Source organism: Rhineura floridana, chromosome 10 (assembly GCF_030035675.1).
Source record: "Rhineura floridana isolate rRhiFlo1 chromosome 10, rRhiFlo1.hap2, whole genome shotgun sequence".
Classification (NCBI taxonomy): Eukaryota; Metazoa; Chordata; class Lepidosauria; order Squamata; family Rhineuridae; genus Rhineura; species Rhineura floridana.
Genome location: NC_084489.1, coordinates 55,803,627 through 55,826,978, shown reverse-complemented (window position 1 = coordinate 55,826,978; position 23,352 = coordinate 55,803,627). Strand labels below are relative to the sequence as shown.

The 23,352-nt window shown below is 39.7% G+C and overlaps 2 protein-coding genes across 2 annotated transcripts in view; both read left to right on the top strand.

Moving 5' to 3' along the window:
• Positions 1-505: 505 nt before the first annotated feature.
• Positions 506-8,575, top strand: CLDN12 (claudin 12). The gene is made up of 3 exons (XM_061586197.1): positions 506-706; positions 3,301-3,373; positions 4,468-8,575. Exon 3 carries the CDS (start codon positions 4,486-4,488, stop codon positions 5,221-5,223), a length of 738 nt encoding a protein of 245 aa, XP_061442181.1. The 5' UTR covers positions 506-706; positions 3,301-3,373; positions 4,468-4,485; the 3' UTR covers positions 5,224-8,575.
• Positions 8,576-11,429: 2,854 nt separating this feature from the next.
• LOC133365211 (pituitary tumor-transforming gene 1 protein-interacting protein-like) overlaps positions 11,430-23,352 on the top strand; it is a 28,270-nt gene continuing 16,347 nt past the window's right edge. Inside the window, exons 1-4 of the mRNA XM_061586767.1 lie at positions 11,430-11,737; positions 14,573-14,625; positions 18,496-18,604; positions 21,592-21,697. Coding sequence (XP_061442751.1) covers positions 11,611-11,737; positions 14,573-14,625; positions 18,496-18,604; positions 21,592-21,697 — 395 coding nt within the window. The 5' untranslated portion in view covers positions 11,430-11,610. The remainder of the gene's footprint in view (positions 11,738-14,572; positions 14,626-18,495; positions 18,605-21,591; positions 21,698-23,352) is intronic.

Genomic DNA, 23,352 nt, shown 5'->3' with positions numbered 1-23,352 from the left:
GAATCAGAAACTGCTTTTGAAAGTCACTTTAGGATGAAGGTTTAGATTGTGTCGTATGGCACGGAAGGACGTTGAGGAATAAGCTCGAAGTCCCCTTGGACGTGCATAGCCGGTTATATTATCCTTTGGAACCTGGCTGCTATGTCGCAGGTTCAAATTTGAGTTTTGAGATCAGGCTCACAGGTGGTCTTAAAGTGGAAGGGGTGCCACAACGCTGCAGCTGCGACTTCCCCCACCTACAGTTGAAAATGCCTACAGTTCTGAGACCAGGCATCCATTTTTATTTTTCAGGGGGGAAATCGATACCCTTTTTTGAAAAAGAGTGAAAAAGAAATATACATTGCACGGCAGCCGGGATATTCAAAAAGAAAACAGATAATCAAAAGCCTTAAGCGATATGTCTTACTCCAGCATCCGTTTCCTTTCAGTAACACATGATGGAGACGGAGAGACCACAAATACAATAGAAAGATGCAGTATCCGGAATAATAGAGTTTGAAAGTGGATCCCTGGGAGTTGTAGTCTTTAGAAGTAGAGTGAAACAAAGAGCTTTGCAGGCGGAGACTACAATCCCAGGAGCCTTTGGGCATACCTGGAAAAGGCAGCCACTTCCTGAAAAGCCGAGAGTGCAAAAGCGTATTGTCAACCAGAGGGGGCTGAGAGATTTTGATGTCCCCAAATTAAGTGCATCGCGCGTAGGAAGTGGGTAAGTACGGTGGGGATTGGATCTCCCTTTGTACCTATTTACAGTATATGTGAACTGTTGTTTTTTCCGGAGATGCTGGATTTGATTAAAATCGTCGCTACGGACCAATAAGGTATCATTTCCACTGAAATGTATAGGATTTACTTCGAAGTAAATATGTTTTAACAGCACAAATCGGATGCATATCTCCTCAGAAGTAAATCTCAATGAGTTCATCGGGGATTACTCTCAGGTAAGTGAGCAATGCATCCTAAAGATCGATGGTTTGAACATTCTAATACTTGGCATGAAATCTGCCTTTTTTAAAACAACTGTTTCTTCATAATACTGGAACTTGGGGCCATCCAGTGAAACTGATTGGTCGGAGATTATGGACAGTCAAAAGAAAGTGCTTATTCACACAACACGTAATCGCTTTGTGGGAATTGCTGCCACGAGATGCGGTAGCTGCTGGGGTAAATTCGGGACTGGTAGAGTGGAAGGCAGAGAGGCCAACAGTAGGTGGAGCCGGAGCCAAGGAGAATTAGAACTAATTCCAATTCTCCTCCTGTTGAGTTCTTCAGGGGCAATGCTGAGACTAAGGAGGAGGAAGCTGACCCAGGGGAGTCCATCCCGTGGACTGCTATAAGAAAGAAAGATAGGCAGGTGTGGGCTGGTTGAGAGCAGACTGAGATTGGTGGACCAGTGCCCTACTTGCGCTAATGCTCTAATGGACCAGCCATCACTGCTGAGATGTGGTGATAGCTCAGATTGATTTAAAAGGGAATCAGAAACGTTCATGGGAGAACAACTTACCAGTGGCTGCTATCTGTGATGGCTATATGTGGCTTCCAGATTTTAGAGTCAGTATGCCTCTGAAGACCAGTACTGGGAACCATAAGTGGGGAGAGTGTTGTTGCACACATGTTTTGCTTGTGAGGTTCTCATAGGCACCTAATTGGCCACTATGGGGAACAGGACACAGCACTAAACAGGCCTTTGGTCTGATCCAGCTGGGCTCTTCTCACCTTCTTTTCTCTGTTAACTATGTTTTTTCAAATGGTTTGATACTTATTATGCCCTGATTCACAGTTTAACCCACACACTGTGACTTGTGTGTGGGTTGTACCATTTCTTTAGTCATTAGTAATGCAAGCAAAGTGACTGTCCTGTATTTTTATGGTTTCTGTAAGATGTTTTAGAATGATATAATCTGATTATTACAATGTGCTTCTCATCACTCTTGATGTGATAATCCATAATCAAAGGTGAAACAGATGAGATGGTGACCATAGTCAAACCAGTCTAAACATCCTGACATGTTCAAATCCACTTACCGCATGTGTTGGCCCAATTATGTGCTGGTATGTTAATAAATGAGTCAATACATGTCATATGTGGAATTGAATTTGGTGGAGTATGTGTGGAGTATGTGTAGTCTGCATCATGTTTGCATCATGCTCTGAATAACATGTATAATATTGAAGGCATGATAGAGCCATTTCTGGATACTTCTGCATTCTCAAGGTGCTTTTAAATTCTCTTCATTATGGTGATCAAACCAAAGCTCAGCTTGTGAAGCTTTTCCCAGCATGCACATGCAGGGACAGAAAAACTGAAGCTGTTTTTCTTCTTCTTGTGTAGTTGTTAGAGGACCCTGAGCCTTTCCAGAAAGATTGGTAACTGTATGATGAACATAAATTATTTTTAAAAGTTTATATTAAGCACAGCCTTTTTCATACCGAAGGTTAGATCCTCCATGCATAGGGCACCAGGCTCCACCAAATGCACATGGAAGTGCATATGTGCAGTGTGTATACATAGCACTCTGCACAATCAGGAACTCTGAAAAAAATGGTTTTAGGTCACATGAAGTGATACCAACATGTGTATGAGAAGCCAGTGATGATGCTGAGTTGAATATATGTACACATGGGGGTAAAGTCTGCTCCCCCCCCTTCATACATGTGCTATTTGTATACGCAGAAGGTCCAAGCTAAATCTGAAAAAGGCTTTTATCTAATTAACAAGTATTAATCATTTATTGAATATTTTTGGGTGCCACGTGTTTTTCATCTTTGCGATACGCCTCAGCGTAGATATTGAGGAACAGAGGTGGGAAGATAGCAATTAATAGTTCACATAAACGTTTCTCTTTTGGCAACACCTAGAAAGAAATATAATGTTGTCTTGGTTTGGGGAGAGGGGAGTATGAAGATGGGTTGATAGAACTCTTTCCTACAGGCTTAGTACATTTGGAAATTCTTCATTGCATGAGGTCAGTTATTGAATTACTGAATATGGTGTTGGCCTCCCCTTATAGAAAGATGAAATCATGCAATACATAGCTTTGGATCACAGGGGCTGGCTCCACATTCCAGTCTCTAGCTGTGGACTCTTGGGGGCCCCCCTGAAAATTTCATCTTAGCTCCAGTTTCCTGTACATTCGCTCAGATGGTCACTGTGAGGATGAGGTAGGGTTGTGAAGCACTTTGTATGTTATAAATGAGTACTAGTTTGTTATATCTGTCATAGTTGCTATAGTAAGAAGTGACTGCTCAAAACACGGCAATTTATATTTTCTCCAGAATTCATTTGGTTTTTTGTTTCTCTAGATCTATTAGAATCTATTAAATCATTGTCTTACTCTCAAGAGTTCCCCTGTTCCTGATTTGGTTACATCTCTTGGTAAGTTTGTGCTCCCAGTCCTTTAGAAAAGAGCTTTTCCTAACACACAATTGAAGGCATATCTCACATGACTATCTCTGGTCATAGGTAAGAAGTGCTGGTGTCTATAAAGACTTATTCTTAGTTTAATTTGATGTTTGTCAGCTTAATTTGGTCTTTATCAGTATGAAAAAGACTCAGTATTACTGTTGTACAGTCTCTCCTCTGTTCACACACATACAAGAGTTGATGTTGACTATCAGAGCAACACAATTTTCAAGCACAAAGCCTAGCTATAACTTAACTGTAGCTTCAGATAAATAGAAGAGTGTTTGGTGAAAGACCTGGGAAAATGACATACAATTTAGTGATTTACGAATTTTTTTAGTACATGCATTGGTGCAAAATATTCTATTTTTTGCTACTGTTTGGCATTCTATACTAAAATTGCATCCCAAAAGCCTCTGTCTTTACGAAATAAATGGTTGAAGCTTGCTAAAATGTAATAATTTTTATATAATTTGCCCATTTCTTGTTCATCTAAAAAAATGGAAATGGACTGCCTTCAAGTCGATCCCAACGTATGGTGACCCTATGAATAGGGTTTTCATGGTAAGCGGTATTCAGAGGTGGTTTACCATTGCCTTCCTCTGAGGCTGAGAGGCAGTGACTGGCCCAAGGTCACCCAGTGAGCTTCATGGCTGTGTGGGGATTCGAACCCTGGTCTCCCAGGTCGTAGTCCAACACCTTAACCACTATACCACACTGGGTCTTGTTCATCTAAATGAGAACTATTTAAAAAAAATCTATTTAAGATGTAATAGACTGACCACTTGCATTCCTGGAACTCTTTTAAGTATTACTAGTACCACTAATCAACAATTTTTAAAACTGAAGTCTAGTAAGATATTAGGGCAACGTACACCAGATTGCGATTGCTATACTGGCTGTGCCTGCTATTTACATCAGAGCCTTGTTCACAGTTCCATCTTAAGCTTGGATTCTTCAGATTCCAGTTTACCTCTATGGCAGCACTGTTGATAACTGCTCCATTATTGAGAAAAATGAATTGATCAGAATATTGTTGACTTGCTAACCTTTTTTTTTTGCTGGAGGCGTCTTCGCTGGCTGAGATGGGTTGCCGTGATGTCCATGCTGCAACAGTCCTGGCCTTCCTTTCTGGAACAGCTGCCTTATCAGGACTCATTGCTGCAGCTCTTCTGCCTAACTGGAGACAAATGCGACTCTACACCTTTAACAAAAATGAAAAGAATGTGACTGTTTACACTGGGCTCTGGATTAAGTGTGTTCGCTTTGATGGGAGCAAAGACTGTGTCATCTATGATACTGAGTGGTACACAGCAATTGATCAGTTGGATTTACGTGTTCTCCAGTTTGCTCTCCCTATTAGCATGTTAACTACTGTCTTGGCTCTGTTTCTGTGTTTGATTGGCATGTGTAATACAGCCTTCATATCTACTGTGCCCAACATCAAGCAGGCCAGATGTCTCATAAATAGTGCAGGTTGCCATCTTGTGGCCGGCCTCTTCTTTCTCCTTGCATGTGTCATTTGCTTGACACCATCTGTCTGGGTCATCTTTCATAATCAAGAACTGAACAAAAAATATGAGCCTGTTTTTACCTTTGACATCTCGGTGTTTATTGCCATTGCCAGTGCAGGAGGCTTGTTGTTTACAGCCATTCTCTTATTCCTGTGGTATTGTGCATGCAAAACACTTCCTTCCCCTTTCTGGCAGCCTCTGTATTCGCATGCACCCAGTGTACATAGTTATGCCTCCCAACCATATTCTGCACGATCACGCCACTCTGCCATTGAAATTGACATCCCTGTTGTTACACACACAAGCTAAAGAATGCGTTGGACAAGTCAAGCACCTGTTTGCCAAGGCACTGCAGGTCAAGTGGTTTTTCTATTACCTTGGAGGCATATATAAATATTTTACAAAGGGTGTGTGGAAAGAATTGCCATTGTAACTTGATGGCTTTTATAACTTCTCTGTCTAAGATGACTAAAGATAGGAATGTAATTAGATAGGCAAGCCAAAATATTAGAAGTCTTGAAGCTCTTCACAAGTTTCTAAGTTCCATCAAAACTGATGGTGATTGAATTAAAGTTTGGGACCTTTTTGCTTTTTTATATATTTCAGACTACTTTTTAGTCCAAATGTTCACCAAATCTAAAATACCTGGATTTTAATGATATCACAACGGTTTTGTATTTTTTTGTTTATTTAGAAAATATTTATTTTGTTCAATTATGAAAAAAATAATCTTTAATCAAAGAAAAAAGAGAAATATATATATAGCATAATTCAGTATATCAAAAACTGAAAGAGTGAACATGAGTGCTGCTTGTGACTTTCCAGAAAACTTTCACCTAATTTAAAACACCTGGATTTTAATCATATCATCACTGATAGCCATTTTGTATTTTTTGAGAATGATACATTTGTATATCGTGCTTCCTCTGCTTGTACAGAAACAACCATTTAATTCTCTGTGCATTACTAGAGCAGAACTTGAGAGAATGAATTTTGGACTCTTGCATTTTACCAAACTGCAGAGCTGAAGTTGATGGACAAATTCAGTCCTGTTCCAATTCTCATTTTCCATTGTCCATACACAAAAACAATCTGTTTGTGAACATCACAGAACTATAGTTAGACTGCTTCTTCATGTCTGTGAAAACGAGCTGTAGAAGATCAATACAAAATTTTCTGCATAGCAATAGACAGTGCTTTATAATACAGCTTTTATTCCATAGAAAATAATTCTTTAGAGCTACATCTTTGAAATATATAATCTATTTATAGTTGAAATTTATACAATACAAAACCAATAAATTAGCCTCAGGATTATATAAGTGCCCAAATAATCTGAAGTCTAGATTAATGAGAATGCTATTTTATTTAAACATATAGTTCCATTGCGCTCTGTAGGATATTTGTCAATAACAGATTTTTGGATAAACCAGAATTCCTTTTCCTGCATTGTTTTAATACAGATTTTAAAACTTTTTAAGTTACAGTTAAATCTACTGTACCATTGTTTATCAATGCCCTCCAAATTTTAGATTATATTACTGAATCAGGATTACTTTTATGATTTGCTGTATTGCAAATGAACTCCTGAATGCCACTTTTAGAATTAATTATGACAGTGACCTCAGAGTATTTTTATACAAATAATCTTGAATATGAGATTATTTTCAAAGGCAGTGTTTGACTTTATTTTTTTAAGGACTTCTAGTGCTTTTCTTACAGGCCAGTCTTTTACATCTTTTGACCTCACTATTATTTTTTCTTTGTTGGACATAAAAGATTGTTTGTTGTTTTGAGGTAATTTTTTCCATTATGCTTTCTGAATAATGAAAAACACTAACAGGCTTGAGCTATCAAAGCTTCTTTTTTTTAGTAATCACAAATATGGAGCATGTAGTCTGATCTATTCTTTTAAAAAAAAGACTCCACAAAAGGTTCTGAATATACTCCCGAAACCAAACTTCACCCTCTGAAGCAAGTCTTGGCTTTTTCAGTTTGTTGAGACTATATTTTCTTAAGTAGTTACGCAAGTGTAAGTTCTCCCTATAAATGGAATGCTGATAAGTGCTTTGTTTTCATTAGGTATATTTTTACATCTTTCTGAATGGCTGCCTTTCTTCAAACAGCAGAAGCTTCAGTTGAAGAAAGCTAAAGATCTTGCTTTGCAGTTTGTATTTCTCTTAACCAAATTTCTTTGAAGTGTTCCATTTTGATGTTTACCATGTTTGAAATTCTAGGTGGATCAATCTGAGTCACTGGAGGATTTTGTTTTGATTCAGTGATTCACTGAACCATTGGGTATTTTGAAGTCTATGGGGATAGGAATTGTGGTGTTTTATTTGTTTCTTTACAGGTTAAATTTGAACGCTTCAATAAGTGCTTTGTATTTGCAGTATGCAAAAATTCTTCACATGAATTTTTCTTCAAATTCTCAAGTTCATGTGAATGATGAACAGATATTGTTCCCAATGTATGAGGCAGGCCTTAACTGGCATGTACAGTAATTGACAAAGGTGTAATATTGATAATGCTAGAATATGGAATAATTTGCATTTTATTCCCTCTTCCATGTAGGGGCTAAGAATCCACTCACTTGTCTTGCGGAAGATTATGTGATGCTTTCATAGCCCTTTGAAACTTATAAACATGTTATGCAGTTTTGATCACTTCCTTTCCTTCTGAGGTACCAGTTCTTGTTTAATATTGGGTTGTACCCAGTGGCTGTACAATTGGAAGGCAGCTTGAACAACCAATTTCCCTTCCCGTGAAGCCCCCTCTACCCATAAAAAGCCTCTCCAGAATATCAGAGGGCCCTTTGGAACAGCTTGGGTTGTGTCATCAAGAACTGCAACATGAAGGGGAAATTGACTGAAATCGGACAGAGTGATCTTGTCCCAACAGAGCCCGGCTCTGTGCAAGGTTTCTCTGTCCAGTTTCATATGATTCCCCCTTTGCACTGAGGTTCTGTGAGATGCCACTGAGGTTCTGTGAAAGCAACACCCTAAGCTATATCTGGAACTTAAAGCAGTGCTGCAAGGGTGAGAGTTCCCACCATACATGCTTAAAGCAGCTTTCTAGATTGTGGATAATGTATTTAAATATCTGAATATGAATGATGGGGAGTGCTTCAAAGGTGGGAGTACTTCTGGTTGATCGGGTCATGATTCCACATGTGGTGGTTTTGTATTAAAGCCATGTGCTACAGGAGCTTATTCTAGATGTTGGTATTTTCAAAATAGTAACTTCTTTTCTGGTTTTGAGTTCTGTGTTTGGGTTAATGTTTTATTTTTGATTGATACTAAAGGCACAACAAGCCAAATGTATTAGCTGTTGCCGATTCTTCTTTAATGAAAGGTTTATTAAAAAAAATCTTTTAAAAATTCTGATCCTGCTTCTGTATGCAAAAGCCGATGGATTTTAAATTGAGTTTAATTGTAAGCTCGCTCTTGAACTTTATCTTGTTTAGCTTGTACAAACAGAACAATGTGAATTTCAGCCTTTGTTACATAAAACCATTTCTCTACTTCTGTTCTTGTGTTTAGTATGCATATGCACCTTTTTCTTCAGTTGCCTACTGTAGAATTCTGGTTTTGACTTTTAGATATGTTTGGTTATGGTTTAAATTTTTATGTAAAATAAAGGATGTATTTTTAATTATAAATGGTCTTGTACAGCTATATGTAGTTTTGAATATTAACTTGATCAGTTCAGAGGCCATAAAGGTTCAGGGCTTTCTAGAGCAATGGCTGCTGGATTGTGCTCAAAGCAATAATTGAAATTCTATACGATTGCACTGGGAAGTAAGCCTGACTGAGATTCATGCCCAGGGAAATGAGTATGTGGCTGCACTGCTAAGGGGCATATTTACATAAAAGATAAACATCCTAAATGTAGTGGCAGTAGTTGGGACACTTATTTGCAGTCCTGAAAACAGATCCTGAGAACTGAAATGTGTAGTCAAACCACTTCCAGCACATTTGAAATGTAGAGACTCTCCTACCATTACTGTGCTTGCACTAATTTAAATTTAATATTTTTAGCATTTTTAGCCTAGCCACTTCTGTCTCTGCACACTCACACCTGATCTACTTTGGAATAACTCTGTTTGTATTCATTCAAGTCCCACTGGTAACAGCATCAAGATATTTGCTTTACTGATCATTACTCCCTGTGATTGAAGAATCTCACCCCAAATGCTGAATGATACTGAAATCAGCCTTAGATTTGGACAAGCACAGCAGGGGCTTATTTTTAAATATATATATACATTTACAGCACAGTCCTGTGCATATCTACTCCGAAGTAAGACCCATTGAATTCGGTTGGCCTTACTCCCACAGGTGAGTGTAGTATTGTAGCCTTAATTAACTAGATCTAGCTCTTCAATGGGGTCCTTTGGTTCTCCCATCCAAAGAAGTAATTGGGTCTTTATCTGCTTTGCTTTCGAAACATTGCAGCATCTTGTGCTCCGATACCATTCATTGGGCCCAAGACATACATTTAAGAGGTGGAAAAGTGGCATGAGCAAGTCTCCAAATCTGGATGGATGAGTAAGTCATATTCCAGTTTAAAGCTAAGATTCAAAGATTCATAAATTATATTTTTTGCTGGAGAGTACTTAAGGTATCAGAAGGTTTAATCTGGGCTTTCACTGAACCATTCAAATCACTTTGTCCTATTTACAAAGCATCCATCCTGAAAACCAAGGTACAGGGCTAGTTTCAGCAGTTTGGGGTCAATTCAGCCTGATGATGACTGTAAACAATGGGGCATTAACGCCAGCCCATCAGCCAGATGCACATATAAGGTTTTCTTTGGGGACATGGATCAGGCACAGTTACAAATCATGTTGGTATTTTTATGCATGACTGGCTGCTGATTAGCTGCCCATTTAAAAAAAAAACCCACCCTATTGGCTTTATTTGTCCTTTTCTAAGGTGGAAGTGGGGAACCAAGAGAACAGAGATAGTATTAACAATGAATCAGATTGGGCTCTGTTACTAAAGGAAAAAAGCAGCTGACCTGAGCATGTCTGGTTGGGACCAGTGAGAAAAAATTATCTTTTCTTACTTTGGGTGAGGGAAGGAAAAATTATTACAAAAAAACAGGTGGAAGTAGAAAGAATCTGTGTGGGAAATTAATTATGGAAGAGTGGGGGCAGAATGTTTGGTCTTGGATCTCAAGTACACAGAAAAGGTGCCATCTATGGGCCAACAGGGCCATCTCTTCCCAGCGGACCAGATGCTGCTTACTGGTAGGTCTATAGCCAGCTTAAAAGTTCAGGAAGGGGGACTAATTTTTTCTGTAATATTTTTTTTTATTTTTGTAGAAAATAAATTAGGGCAGAAAAAAATTAGAGGGCAGACCCTGCCCCCACAGATCTGCTTATTGGTCACCCATGTACAAATAATATACTCCTATGCCATATTGCTAGAAATAGGTCCTACAGTGTTCAATAGGGCTTGCTTAAGCAAATATGCATAGGATTTCAGCCTTTTAAAAAAAAACTAAGGTTACCAATCCATCAGTTTTCAAAACAGACAAAGGCTTTCTTATCAATGTTTCAAAACAGGCAAGGGCTCCTTAGAGAGCAAAGAAAAGGAGCACATGTTATAGGCTTGTACTGTAGTCAGAGCACTGATGGGGAACCTTTTTCAGTCGAAGGGCCACATTCCTTTGTCGTCAACCTTCCAGGGGCTGCATGCGTGGTAGGCAAGTGGGCTGAACAAAGGATATGACCAGGGATATAATTGTATGCGGTGTTGGGGGTCTTAGACCCTTTACTTTTTTGAGACCAGGGTTCCCATGTCTCCAGAATCTTGTGAAGCAATCAGCATGAAAGGGGAGCATGTTAGCCACTGAGAAGACTCTTCTAACATGCTTCCTTATCCTTTCCTGGTGACTGGAGCCAATCAGAGTGAAAGGTGAGTCAGTGATTCTCAGTAGCTAACACTCCCCCTTGGCTCCTAGAGACGTGTTGTGGGAAAAGGTATTAACAAGGATCTCATTCTTAATCCAGCTCCAAAGCAAGGGGGGAGAGTGTGGTTGTGACTAATATGAAGAGACCTTGCACTCTGAATTTGCTGCTACACTACTGGATATGACTCGTAGATTTGTACAGTACGTAGCCTGTTTCCGCCACACTATGTCCGAGTTTTCAACAAACACACACATATCCATTCAGCTGAGCAAGAAGCATTACAGTACAGTATTACAGGTCAAGGATGCTAACCAGGCAAAAGCATTTGACAAAGGGGTGGAGCTGGACCAGGGATGTGGAATATGCTGAACGGCTAAATAAAGGGGCTTGGACAGCCACTCCCCCCCGGCCTTCCGCTCCCAACTTCTGTCCTGGGGTTGATAAACTAAGTTTTGCACGACTTGGTGCCCCTGTTATCCACGACTTAAACCTGTTTGGAAAGACAGGCACAAACCGAGTGGGGCTCGGTTTCCGAGGGCGCGCATAAAAGCACGGAAGGGGCGGGGCTACTCGTTTTAGTTTATATAAGTGGCTCGGAGAGAGGTGGGTGGGGCGAACTGTTGCGCGCTAGGCTGTGTCGTTGCTCGCTTTGAGGCACCTGATTTGGTCGTCAGGTGGGAATGCGCTTGCGCGAGTGAGAGACCAGGCGGTTCCCGGAATCCTGCAACTGAGAGAAGTTGACGGGGCCGTAGAGACCCTCTGTAGGGGGAGGGGAGATGGCCGTGCTGTGGTGGCAGCAGCAGCGGCTCTGGGCTCTCTCCCTGCCGTGCTTCTTCTTAATATGGTACCCCCCAGTGACGGGAATGGAGTCCACCGTGTCGCCATCGCCAACTCCCGCTATGCGTAAGCTAGGAAGTCCCTGTTGGCTGCTGGGGACGGGTCGCGTGTGGGATTCTCAAGGGCGCGGGAAGGGGCTGGCCTTCACTGGGCTCTTGCTTCGTCCCATGAAGGAAGCGGGCCGTTCTCTTCTCTCCATTCCTCGGTTACTTCCCCGCCCCTTCCTCCACTGGGTCCTTTATGCACAAGCGGCGCGTCTCTATCCACTTAACGAGTGCGGCTTCCCTTTCGCTGACAAGAAAAGGAACCTTTAGCAACAGGCAGATCTATTGTGGCGCAAATTTCCCGAGTCTGAAACCTGCTTCGGCGGATATTGCGGAAGACCATTCCCTCGAATAACAGCTCCCCTTCTACTTTGGCTGCGTACACAACAGACATTTAAAGTGCCTTCCCTCCTCCCAAAGAAAAAAATCTGGAGACTGTAGTTTGCCTCTCAGAGAGCTACAATTCCCAGTACTCTTGACAAACTACAGCTCCCAGGATCCTTTGAGGATCATACTTTGGAAGGGAATGTGCTTTAAAAGTATGGCTTGTATTGTTTGAGTCTGTACTCTTATTTCACCCCGGTCTGTTGTTATGTGCCGTCAGTCGATTATGATTTATGGCAACCCATGCATAGCATCTGTGGTGAACCACCCTGTTCAGATCTTGTAAGTTCAGGTCTGTGGCTTCCTTTATGGAATCAATCCATCTCTTGTTTGGCCTTCATTCCCTTCTGTTTTCCCCAGCATTATTGTCTTTTCTAGTGAATCATGCCTTATTATGTGTCCCAAGTATGATAACCTCAGTTTCATCATTTTAGCTTCTAGTGATAGTTCTGGTTTAATTTAAAAAGCCAATTATTTGGCTTTTTCGCAGTCTGTGGTATACGCAAAGTTCTCCTCCAAGACCACATTTCAAATGAGTTGATTTTTCGCTTATCTGCTTTTTTCACTGTCCAGTTTTCACATACTTACATAGAGATTGGGAATACCATGGCCCGAATGATCCTGACTTTAGTGTTCAGTGATACATCTTTGCATTTGAGGACCTTTTCTGGTTCTCTCATGGCTGCCCTCCCCAGTCCTAGCCTCCTCCTTTCTAGTTCTGCTGCTTTCCCCACTGCCTTCTACATATCTCCTTTGCCGCTACATCTCCAGAATGAAATAACTGACCCTACAAGACTTTGAAGCAGTCTCATCTTTTTTCAGTGACACCCCCCATGGCTAATTAGGAACCTGGTCTTGATTATTGTGGGCCTATTTCCAGCAAGATAGGTTAGTTTGTTTATCTCCTGTTTGCCTCCCTTCCAATCTCCCAAGTCCATTGCATGTGTTCTATTTCCATGTAGGGAGATTGCTTTCATTGTATGAGAGACTGGTATAGCTCAAATTGCGAACAAGCTGGCTGATAAATTACAGGCCACAAAAAGAAATACTTGCCTCCAGTGCAGTTAGAACCAAATTATACATGATGTGGAAGATCTGTGATTTGCTTTCCTGAACTATTTAGGCTTAACAGCAGCCATGGAAGACCCCAAAACTGGATTTGGCCTGCGGAAGGGATTTTTAACCCCCCCTCCACAACATTTGTGATTTAAGTTGCCCCTCACAGCTCATATTAGCAATGTTGAGAGAAAAAAGACATGTACTCTATTTTTTATTATCTAAAGCTATGGATTACTCATGGCTTTCACTTTCTTGAAAAGAACAGTCAGAGTACCAGACATTTATTTGTGTCGAGAGATGTGTTGAGATTGGGCTGGGCTCTTTCTGGGAGGAAGGGAGGCTATAAATTAATTAAAGAAATAGTGTTGCTTTATTTTTATGGTTTAAAGTTTGCAAAAGGTAGAAGGTTTCATAATTCCTGAAAATTAAATTTTCACTTTTAAAAATATTTCTAGCTAACACGATTAAAGATATCTGACAACTTTTTTAAAATGTAAAAGTTTGTAACAAGGAATTTAAAAAACAATTTTAGAATTTGAAAAAGCATGTGACCTTGTCATAACTTTTTTATTTTTGTTCATTATGGTTTGGCATAAAATCTGTTGAAAGGAGGAACATATGATATTGCTCCCCTTTGCATCTGAAATGTGTGTTCAGTTGCATGCATTGTTGGTGTTCTTGGGTCATGATGAATTTCTGAAGAAATCGTCAGTCTTGCTGCTGTAGTCCAGTTCAAAACCAATCTCTTAATCATTTTTAAAATAGTTACACTGAACAAAAATGTTTTGTGTGCTTAGCATAAACATAATCATTTGGGAAGAAGGCTCATTCAGTTTAGTGGAGTTTACCTTCAAGTAAACATCTGTCAGATAACAATGATTCCAAATTAAGTGGCATGCAAATAATTGCCCAAAGAGATGTTTGCTTGCAAGAGTTTCACATGTCACAATTCAAATCCTAGTGAATTAGTATACTTCAGTACTATCTCCATGTAATGTATTGTTGGGGTACTTATTTGAGCATGCATAAAGTTGTTTTGAGTGTATTGTTTACTAAGCTATAATATTTGATACAGCTCCTATCAGATATGCCTAACAAGTGAACACAAGAATCCTGTCCAGAATCCTGTTTCAAAGTAGGATGAAGGTTTTTTGTGTGTGTTTGTGTGACGTTGAATGTCTTGCTGACATCTCTAATCAGGGTTTAGATTAGTAAGGGAATGGGTAGAAGTTGTTTTGGAGGATTTACTATTCATTTATATATATTTATGTATTCTAAAGTGTGTGAAGATTGTTTAGATCCAAATGTCATTTGATCAAACAGACTTCTGTGTGTGTCCTTACAGTTCTGTCAGAAAAATAATAAAGATTAAATTAAGTTCTTGATTTTTCATACAAACTTTATTTCTTTCCAGCATGTGCTGCTTTTACCCAAAAGACTTGTGAAGAATGTGTTAAAAATACTAAAGTAAGTTTTATCAATTTTCTATTTTGTTGGGAGAAACATTTTCATAATATCAGGAGCACAGTGGCAAATTCAGAAGTGCAGGGTCCCTTCATGTTGGTCACAGCCATGCCCCTCTCCCCCCTTTTTTGCTGCGAGATTGAGATCCTTATTAATGCCTTTTCCGACAATAACAGTCACACCTAGGAGCCAATAAACATGAAAGAGGAGAGTGTTAGCTACTGAGAAGAGGCTTCTAAGTGACTGACTCACCTGTCACTCTGATTAATTCCAGTTAGGAGGAAAGGATAAGGAAGCATGTTAGAAGACTCTTCTCAGTGGCTAGCACACTCCTCTTTCATGCTGATTGGCTCATATCATGCTGGAGATATAGGGACCGTGCTGGGACCCTGCTCCTAAAAAAGTTAAGGGACTCAGACCCCCCTGAGACCCCAGACTACTATACCCCTGGATAATATAAATAATGCTAATATTTCCAGGGCTAGAATACTTCATGCACAGGCAGAAGAAAATGTTTTGCAGGCATTAATTGCTACACTTCTGTACAGAATGAAAATTCTTATTTCATAATGTGAAGGTCATGGTTGTGAGGGAGATCTGAAATGGTTGCAGGGGAGGTCTGGCTAAATTGGATCAGTTTCAGATGTTGCAGTCCAATAGTGTGGACAATATGCTCCAAGGGGAATGATCAGCTCCCTTTAATCGCAGCCCTTACCTATCACGGCAGATAAGATCTAGCTGGAGGTGATCGACTTGGTGGGTCCAGGGAGTGCCAAATGCTTTGTGCAACTCCTCTTTAAGAAGTTCTCCCAGGATCTTGAAGTGTGTGATGACTATCACACAGTCACTGATTCCCTCTCTTGGGGTAAGTGTGTGACAACAATCATGCCAGTATAGTGGCTAGCCAGCTTGAGACATGCTTGGAGGCAGCTGATTATTAGAATTTATTGCAGTCCTGCTTCAAACCTTCAGGGCACTGGAAACAGCTTTAGTTGCCCTGATTGATGATGTGTTGGGAGAAGAAAGCAGGAATGTCACCCTACTCATTCTTCTTGCTTTTTCAGCAGCTTTTGATATTGACCATGATATTCTTCTGGGTCACTCAAGTTGGAGGCACTCTATTTCTGTTGTTCCACTCCTACTTGTCAAGTTGGTCTCAGCAAGTAGCAATAAGGACTTCTGCTTGACTCCATGGCAGTTGCACTGTGGTGTTCCTGCAGGGATCCATCTCATTTCCCCATGCAGTTCAGCCTCTATACAAAGCCGTTGGGAACCATCATCAGGGGATTTGGGGTGAATGTAGTCAGGATACTGATGACATTTGGCTTTGTCTGTCTTTTCCATTGGAATTGGGTGAAGCTGTCCAAATGTTGAACTGGTATTTAAAGAAAGTGACTAGAGGCCAGTAGGCTGAAGACGAATCTTGTCACAATGATTCCTGGGTTCACACTTATTCTGGAAGGGCTGCTCTTCCCCAGTGGATCTGGGATACTCCCTGACTCCACCTTGTTGCTGGAGGCTCAGATAGTCACAGTGACATAAAGTGCCTACTGCTAGCTCTGACTGGTTCATCTGCCATGGCTGTTCTGGATAGGGATAGTCTGTCTGCAATGGTCCATATCATAGTCACTTCCCAATCTGACTACTGTAGTGCACTGTATGTGGGGCTTCCTTTGAGAACACTTTGGAGATTGCAGCTGGTATATTTTGGTATTTCTGTTGTATACTTTGTATTATGTTGTAATCTGTCCCTGATCTTTTGATGAAGGGTGGGATACAAATGCTGTAAATAAAAAATAAACATAGAAGGTACTATATTGCCTTTACGTGGGTAGTTCTTGGTCATATTTATCACTGTCATATGTAGCTTGCCCACTTTTGTGCTATTCCAGCAGTTTTGAGTGTCGGTGTATCTAGCAGTGGTGGCTTTTACTGGCCACCTGTGTTGCCATAGCAGCCACTCTGCTTGATCCCAACTGCCTTTTTTCTACATCCAATAGTTTAATCATCCATGACTGTCAAGCTATGTTTTAAATAGAGAGAATGACCGCATATCAGGAAGAACCATTATTTCTGTCTCCACAATTCATGCTATGACTTACTGTTGCTTGTGTAGTCAAAATGGCATCTACCACGCACATAAGGGAGGTATCAGCAGTCTTGGGGAAACTGAAGATTTGCAGAAGTATGAAAAGATGTTTAGGGGAGGAAACCGTAAGTGGTAAAAGAAAAGCAGCTGAGTGAGGACATGTTCAGTAGCCATGGAATGCTTGCTGACTGGGGATGAGGAGTGAAATGCATGTCTGGAATTCTGTACAGTAGTACTCCTGATTGCAACATTTTGTTGCAGGTCCAACTTGTGGTTGAGTAAAAATGTTTGTACTGAACCATAGCAGTAGATGAATTTGATTATGAAGCTTGCTGCTTTTAAGAAAGATTTCATAAACTATTGAAGTGATGGATACTTCCCATGTGTAAGCAAACTACAGTTTGTTCATCCATGGACAATGTTTATGTTCCTGTTTCTTTTACACTTGCAGGCTCCAGTTTCTTCCCCGACTTTCTTGTTTGTTGAACTATATAAACTAGGCACGCTATGGTTTCAGTAAACTATAGATTGCCTGGCTCGGATGTAAGGGCAGACTAGTATGCTTTGTTTGAAAAGGAAAGAGGAAGTAAGAGCACCTGAGGAAGCGGGATGTGGAGAGTAGGAGTCTGAGGGTGGGATACAAATGGCCAAATCATAGTTTACCGTTGCTTATATACCAAGCTATGGAAACTAACTTTAAAAAATAGTGAACAGTGTCGATTTGTTTAAATGGTACAGCATTCTCTACTTAATAGAAATGAATGATGTTTGTGGTAATTGAAGATGCTTTCCTGTATTGACATGAATGAATCTGTTAGTACTGACCTTGTATAAAATGACTCTTATTTCTTGTCTGTAGGCTACTCTGATATTGTTTAATTTTTAATATCAGTTTTTTAAAAAATTCTCACTTTTCCTAATATGGTAATATACTTTTCAGAAGGAAAGACTGGCTTAGTTGTATTGGTGAGGTACAATGGCTCCAGAATTTTTTAAAAAAGAAGCTTGATCTCAAAAGGACAATATCCCCTTGTGCTCAATAGTTGTATTTTGCCCATAAGAATAGCCTTATTGTACAGTATCAGACTAGCATCTAACAATCTGTTCTTGAACAGTAACAATTTAGAATAAAGATTCTTGGGCACCTTTTGCTGTCTTTTTCACAGCTTTAGGTTCAGCAAGAGCTAAAGTTCAGAAGAGAGCTTGGAGGGAGATGTCAGAATTTGGGGGTGGAAGAAAATGAAAGAACATGAGTGGAACCAGAAGGTAGTGGAAGAATAAAAGTGTAGGGGAGGTATTTCATTTGTGAAAGAGAAAATGAAGAGGGAAGGAGTGTGTGTGCGCGCGTGTGCCTAGACCTGGTTCACACATCATGCAAAGCCAAACCATGGCTGTTGCACTCCTTCCCTGGCCCTGCTGTAACCTAAGCCATGATTTGGCTTATGTAATCTGAACCCAGGTGCATGATTTGTTTCCTGCAGACAATAGGTACCCAGGAAGCCATTGTCATTGGGTGGAGGCACCAGGAGCCAAAGAAGAAAATTGTTTTGTTGTTTCTCCTAACTGTAGAACTATCATTGTCCTTTTATGCCCCCAAAATTGACAAAGAGAGTATACTTCAATCAATTCCTCCCCTATAAAAAAAGTTATCCCCCCATGAACAAAATATATTCAGTTTTTAATTCAGTACTAACTTTAAACTCTGTTAATGTCTCAAACACAAGATTGAATGCTTGGTATGCTCATTTATTGATAAAACTACTTCTGTATATTTTTCACTTCAGTGTCTTTGGTGCAGCAAAAATTCTACTTGTATGGACTATCCTGTGAGGAAGCTCATTCCACCATCCTCACTGTGTAAACTCACAGAGGCTCACTGGGCAATTTGCTGGGGTAGGTACTGATGATAAATGGGTTACATGTATGGGTACTCTGATGGAAGCCATAAAATGATGGTCATACTTCTTTATGCAAGAATACTTAACTAGGGGTTCTCACACTAGCCAATATTTATTGTGTGTACCATCAGCCTTATATGGACTTTTCATAAGCTTAAAAATAGTCTTGCACACAACACTAAGCCTGATGCTTTCATTTTAAAGATACTGTTTTTCTGGGAATTTTTTTTCTGAATTCTTTACTGCTGGTCTCTGATCTTGAACATAAAGAAACACGGTTCTGATAGGTTGCTTAAGGACAAAGACAACTTTCTGGATGATGTCCTCTTCTCTGATTTGGGTTCAGTTAATCAACCCACTTAGTTTGCACAATGGTTGAATTCAGGTATAATCTTAAACCATGCCTTAGTGATGATGAGCTTAACTTCCCCTCATGCTTGCATGTTTTTTGTCCTCTCTTCCAGATGGCCCCAAACAGGTGATAGATGCTTCTACTTCCATTTTAGATTAATCAAAGTTTAGTGTTACCTCAGTGTAGTATATCATCGAAACCCTAAATGTAGTTAATTTTAACTCTAGTTTGTTTCAAACAAGCCACGCCATAACTCAAGTTCTGGAAGTTGACTTCTTTTAAAACAAACCTTAGTTAAGATTAACCACAGTTTCCTGCATTCTGACAAAACCAACTGCAGTTAGTCAAAATGAAAGTAAAAGCTTCTGATCTCATTTGGGGTGGGGACAGTGCAGAAGCCCACGGCTTGCTGTGACACATTCCCATCATTCTAACTTATGGGTTTAGCTTTGTGTCCAATGCCTCTTCATTTTAAGTTTAGCATGAGGAAAGAACTCAGAACGGCTTGCATAGAGAGGGTCATCAAAATATGGATTTTGCTGCTCACAGAAATTCTGTGGCATTACATGATTTCTCTTCATATGTTAAACAGTTTGCTCAAGTAGGCATACCTTATTTATGTGAACTCTTATATAGAAGCAGCTGAGTGTACTAACAAAATTAATCATTTAATTCAGGAAAAATTGTACACTATGGTACATTGTTATTTTAGGATGGATTTAAAAGGTACTTTTTCTCCTTAGTTGGGTGATATGTTGTATTGCTGTCAGATTTTAACTATTTTCTCTTAATTGTCCAGTATGAGCTGAACAAAAAATGTATTGTGACTAGTGTTGGCCTGTAATCAGAATTCGACCTTTTAGATAACCACTCTTCACTAGGATCCCACCATGTATAGACTTAGAATACCCTTTTATAAAGAAGGTTGTCTAACCCTGATGTTCTGAGGCAAAGCTTGTCCTGCTACCGAACCATAATAGTAGTGTCTACTGGACCAGATCAGATCAGATATTAGAATTTCTGTAGTGAAAGATAAGTGGGCATTGACCTACGTCTGTCTGTGGATACAGCATGGAGCCCAGCCCTTCCTTCCTCCAGGGATATCAGACAGAAGAGAATTCTAATTCCATGTGTGGAAGGAACACAGATATGAGTGTTTTGCCTAACTCCATGTGGAGTTAGAAATGTCTGATTTTGCTACCTGTGTAGTTTTTATTCTCTCATTTTAAAATGTGACATCATCTGTAGTGGTTGTTTCCTTTTTTCCCTCTAGGATATCTGCCTAATACTGTAGAAAACATAGACTTGATATTGGGTAGAATTTAAAATTTGGATTGGCCTCTAAGCACCTGCCCTTTTAAATAAAGATACCATGTACTAATGTTTTGACTAACTTAATATGCTAAAATGTGGATTTATTATACCAATCTAAATATTTTTAGTATAAGAACTGCCCTATTGAAATGTGGAAGGCAACACTTAGTGTTCTTGCAAGTAAGGATTGTTTTTATCTTGACTTGCAGATGAAGGGGGTGTCTGGTTGTTGTTTTTGTAAGTTTTATTAATGTTTGCTTACAAAATCTACAGATGGCTGGGCAGTGAAGATACTAACTATGAGAAGCGCTTGGTATTATGTCCAGCAGGATTTCATTTTAAAGAATTGCACTAAATTACCTCTCAGAGAACTTGGCGACATAACCATTTTCTTAGAAGATGTTACCTAGAGATGCTACAACATAAAAATTTTGGTCTAAGTTGAGACTTTGAATTGGTCTTTTTCAGAAACAGTATATAATTAGTCTCGTGTCAAGCGTTTCTTCTTCTCAAAGAATGATGTAGCTCTTTTATTTTTTTGCCTCACTTTTGTTAAAAATACAGCTCATCCATATTCATTAGTGTGATGATGGGTTAGGAAGAGAACACCACACATCATGCTGATATGATATGGGATGATGGCAAATGTGTACTTAACACTATATCCAGTTAGATGAAATCTCTAAACTGGAAGAACACATATTGCAGAGAAAGCCCTATCTCCTTCAGCAGACAAGTGAATTCCATTCATTCCATTAGGATGTTGCATGTCATCCCAATCTCCAAACAGTGAGAGATTCCCGGGGGTCCCTGCGCTCACCCAGGGGTTTGGTTTCCTTGGAAAGAAGGTCAGCAGAGAGTGTGATATCTTTATGAAATTGGTTTATTTATTTACACACATTCCAACCTGAGCTTAAGATGGAGGGGTTCAAAGAATCAGCAGTGCAATAGATCTTTCTTTTCAATCAGGTTTACAGGAGACATCCTATAGCCATGGTGCAGAGAGCCAGCCTCTGCCTGCCTCCAGTTCCCAGGCTTTCCTCAGACTACTCAAAACTCAAGTCTCCTTGGCCTCAGGAAGGGGGAGAGGCTCTCCTGAAGAGTTTCAATAACAATAGGACATCCCTGGCCCAGTTAATGGGCACTTGATAGGCCCATTAATTCACCTGGCCACTATTAGACTAACAAAGGGAACTCATCTAGGAGGGCTACTAGTGGATCCAACTCCCATCCTTCCATGGAGCTCTCCTCTGTTGCTGTATTGCCTTTCTTTTGCTAACTTTTGCATGTACTAAAGTTCTGCTTTTAATTTTCAGTCAACTTTGAGGCTGTGATCATCAGCATAGGCGTTGTAGCAGGCTTCCTCCTCTTGCTTATAGTATGCTGCTGCTGCTACTGCTGCCACAGACGTCGTCCTAGGGGGTAAACCATCTTTCTTAATAACTTTACTTGATTTTTTTCAAACTTAGATGCCGCTAATCTATAACATTTTCCTTGTAGCTAAGGGTAAAACAAAAGTGATTTTAAGCACCTGTCTGAAAAACTGAATAGGCTGGTCATCTCTCTTTGTTTACCAAAAATACCAGGAGCCCCAATCCAGATGGGGTCTTGTGAAGGAGGTTAATTTTCTCCTCATTGTTTTCCTGCTACCTCAGCTGCTATTTGTCTCAGGGTTTTTTTTATACGAACATGAAAAACTGAGCAAATAACAGCTTCAGATGGGATTTTCAGTGGGGAAACCAATTTTTTTATTTTATTTAAAATATTTTCTGCCAGCTTGTCCAAAGAGGCTTACAAGCAAAATAATGTAGTTATGAGGATTAACACCTCCCACTTGCAGTGCTGCAGTCACAATCGTAATCAGAGGGCACCCACAAATGCTTTTAGTAAATAATGGTGTTACAAAAATGTTTCTAAAGTTCTGCCTATTTTAACCTGTTAATTTGCAAATGAAACAAATTTTTAAGGAAGGTAGGAAGCTGCCTTGTGTCTGGCCACATTATTTGCTCATCTCACCAATATTGTCTAGTATGAGTGGCAGTGGCTCTCCACTTCTGTAGGCAGAGATCTGTCATCACCTGCTATCTGATCTTTTTGATTGGAAATGCCAGGCTTTGAACCTGGAACTAATGCAAGTCATGCACTCTATTCCTAAGCTATGTTGTGTCCCAGAAAAATGGTTCCAGAAAGCATTTAAAACTCATTGAGGCTGACATTTATTCTTGGTTAACACATTAGTGAAAATTATGTGTATTTTCCTAACATCCTACGTAAGGATAAACTTTATTTGTAAGTCAGAATTGTGAAAGTATCTTTCAAAATTTCTTTGAGCGATAATCTGTAGTGATATTTTTGACTCCAGATGTAGTCACATTTCCAATGATATTTCTGGTACTTTACTACAAGCACATGCACTGGTTACATTCTGTGTGCTGATTAAATTAGTGCTCTATTTATATTGTTAGTTACTGTACAGAACAGAATATCATCACTAGACCAACCTTTGAAGATATGATACTAAAAATAGACTTGCAGTTATCCACATAAGGGCCATGAGAAAGTTGATTCTGAGTAAACAAATTACGTTAAGGTTGCTACTTACATGCATTTTTGAGATTAGGTATACAAATATGAATAAAACTCATTCCAAATATAAAATCTAGGGTCAATAGGACAAAGGAATTTTGATCAGCATTTTATTACACGAACCTTCCAAGTTGTAAACTAAAGATTGAAAGACATGGTTTCTCTCTAGCTATAGAGTGGCTGTATTCACATATGGTTGGTGTGAATGAAAGAAATCATAATACCTGGGTTTGGATGCATTTTGGTTTGCTGCTCCCACGTAAAACAGGAGGGATTTCCTTGTTCATGGGAAACCATTAACTATAGTTTACCATAATTTGTAAATGCAGCCAGTGTTTTTTATAATTACTTGCTCTTGTAAAAGTACCCAGTGAAAGAGTGAATGAGTGTCCCAGGCTATCATCATTATTTAAGTGTTGCTATTTTACATGAGGAGAGTGGATGGAAGCCCAGCTAGTTCTCTATATGGATCTTGTCACAAGGCTATTGCA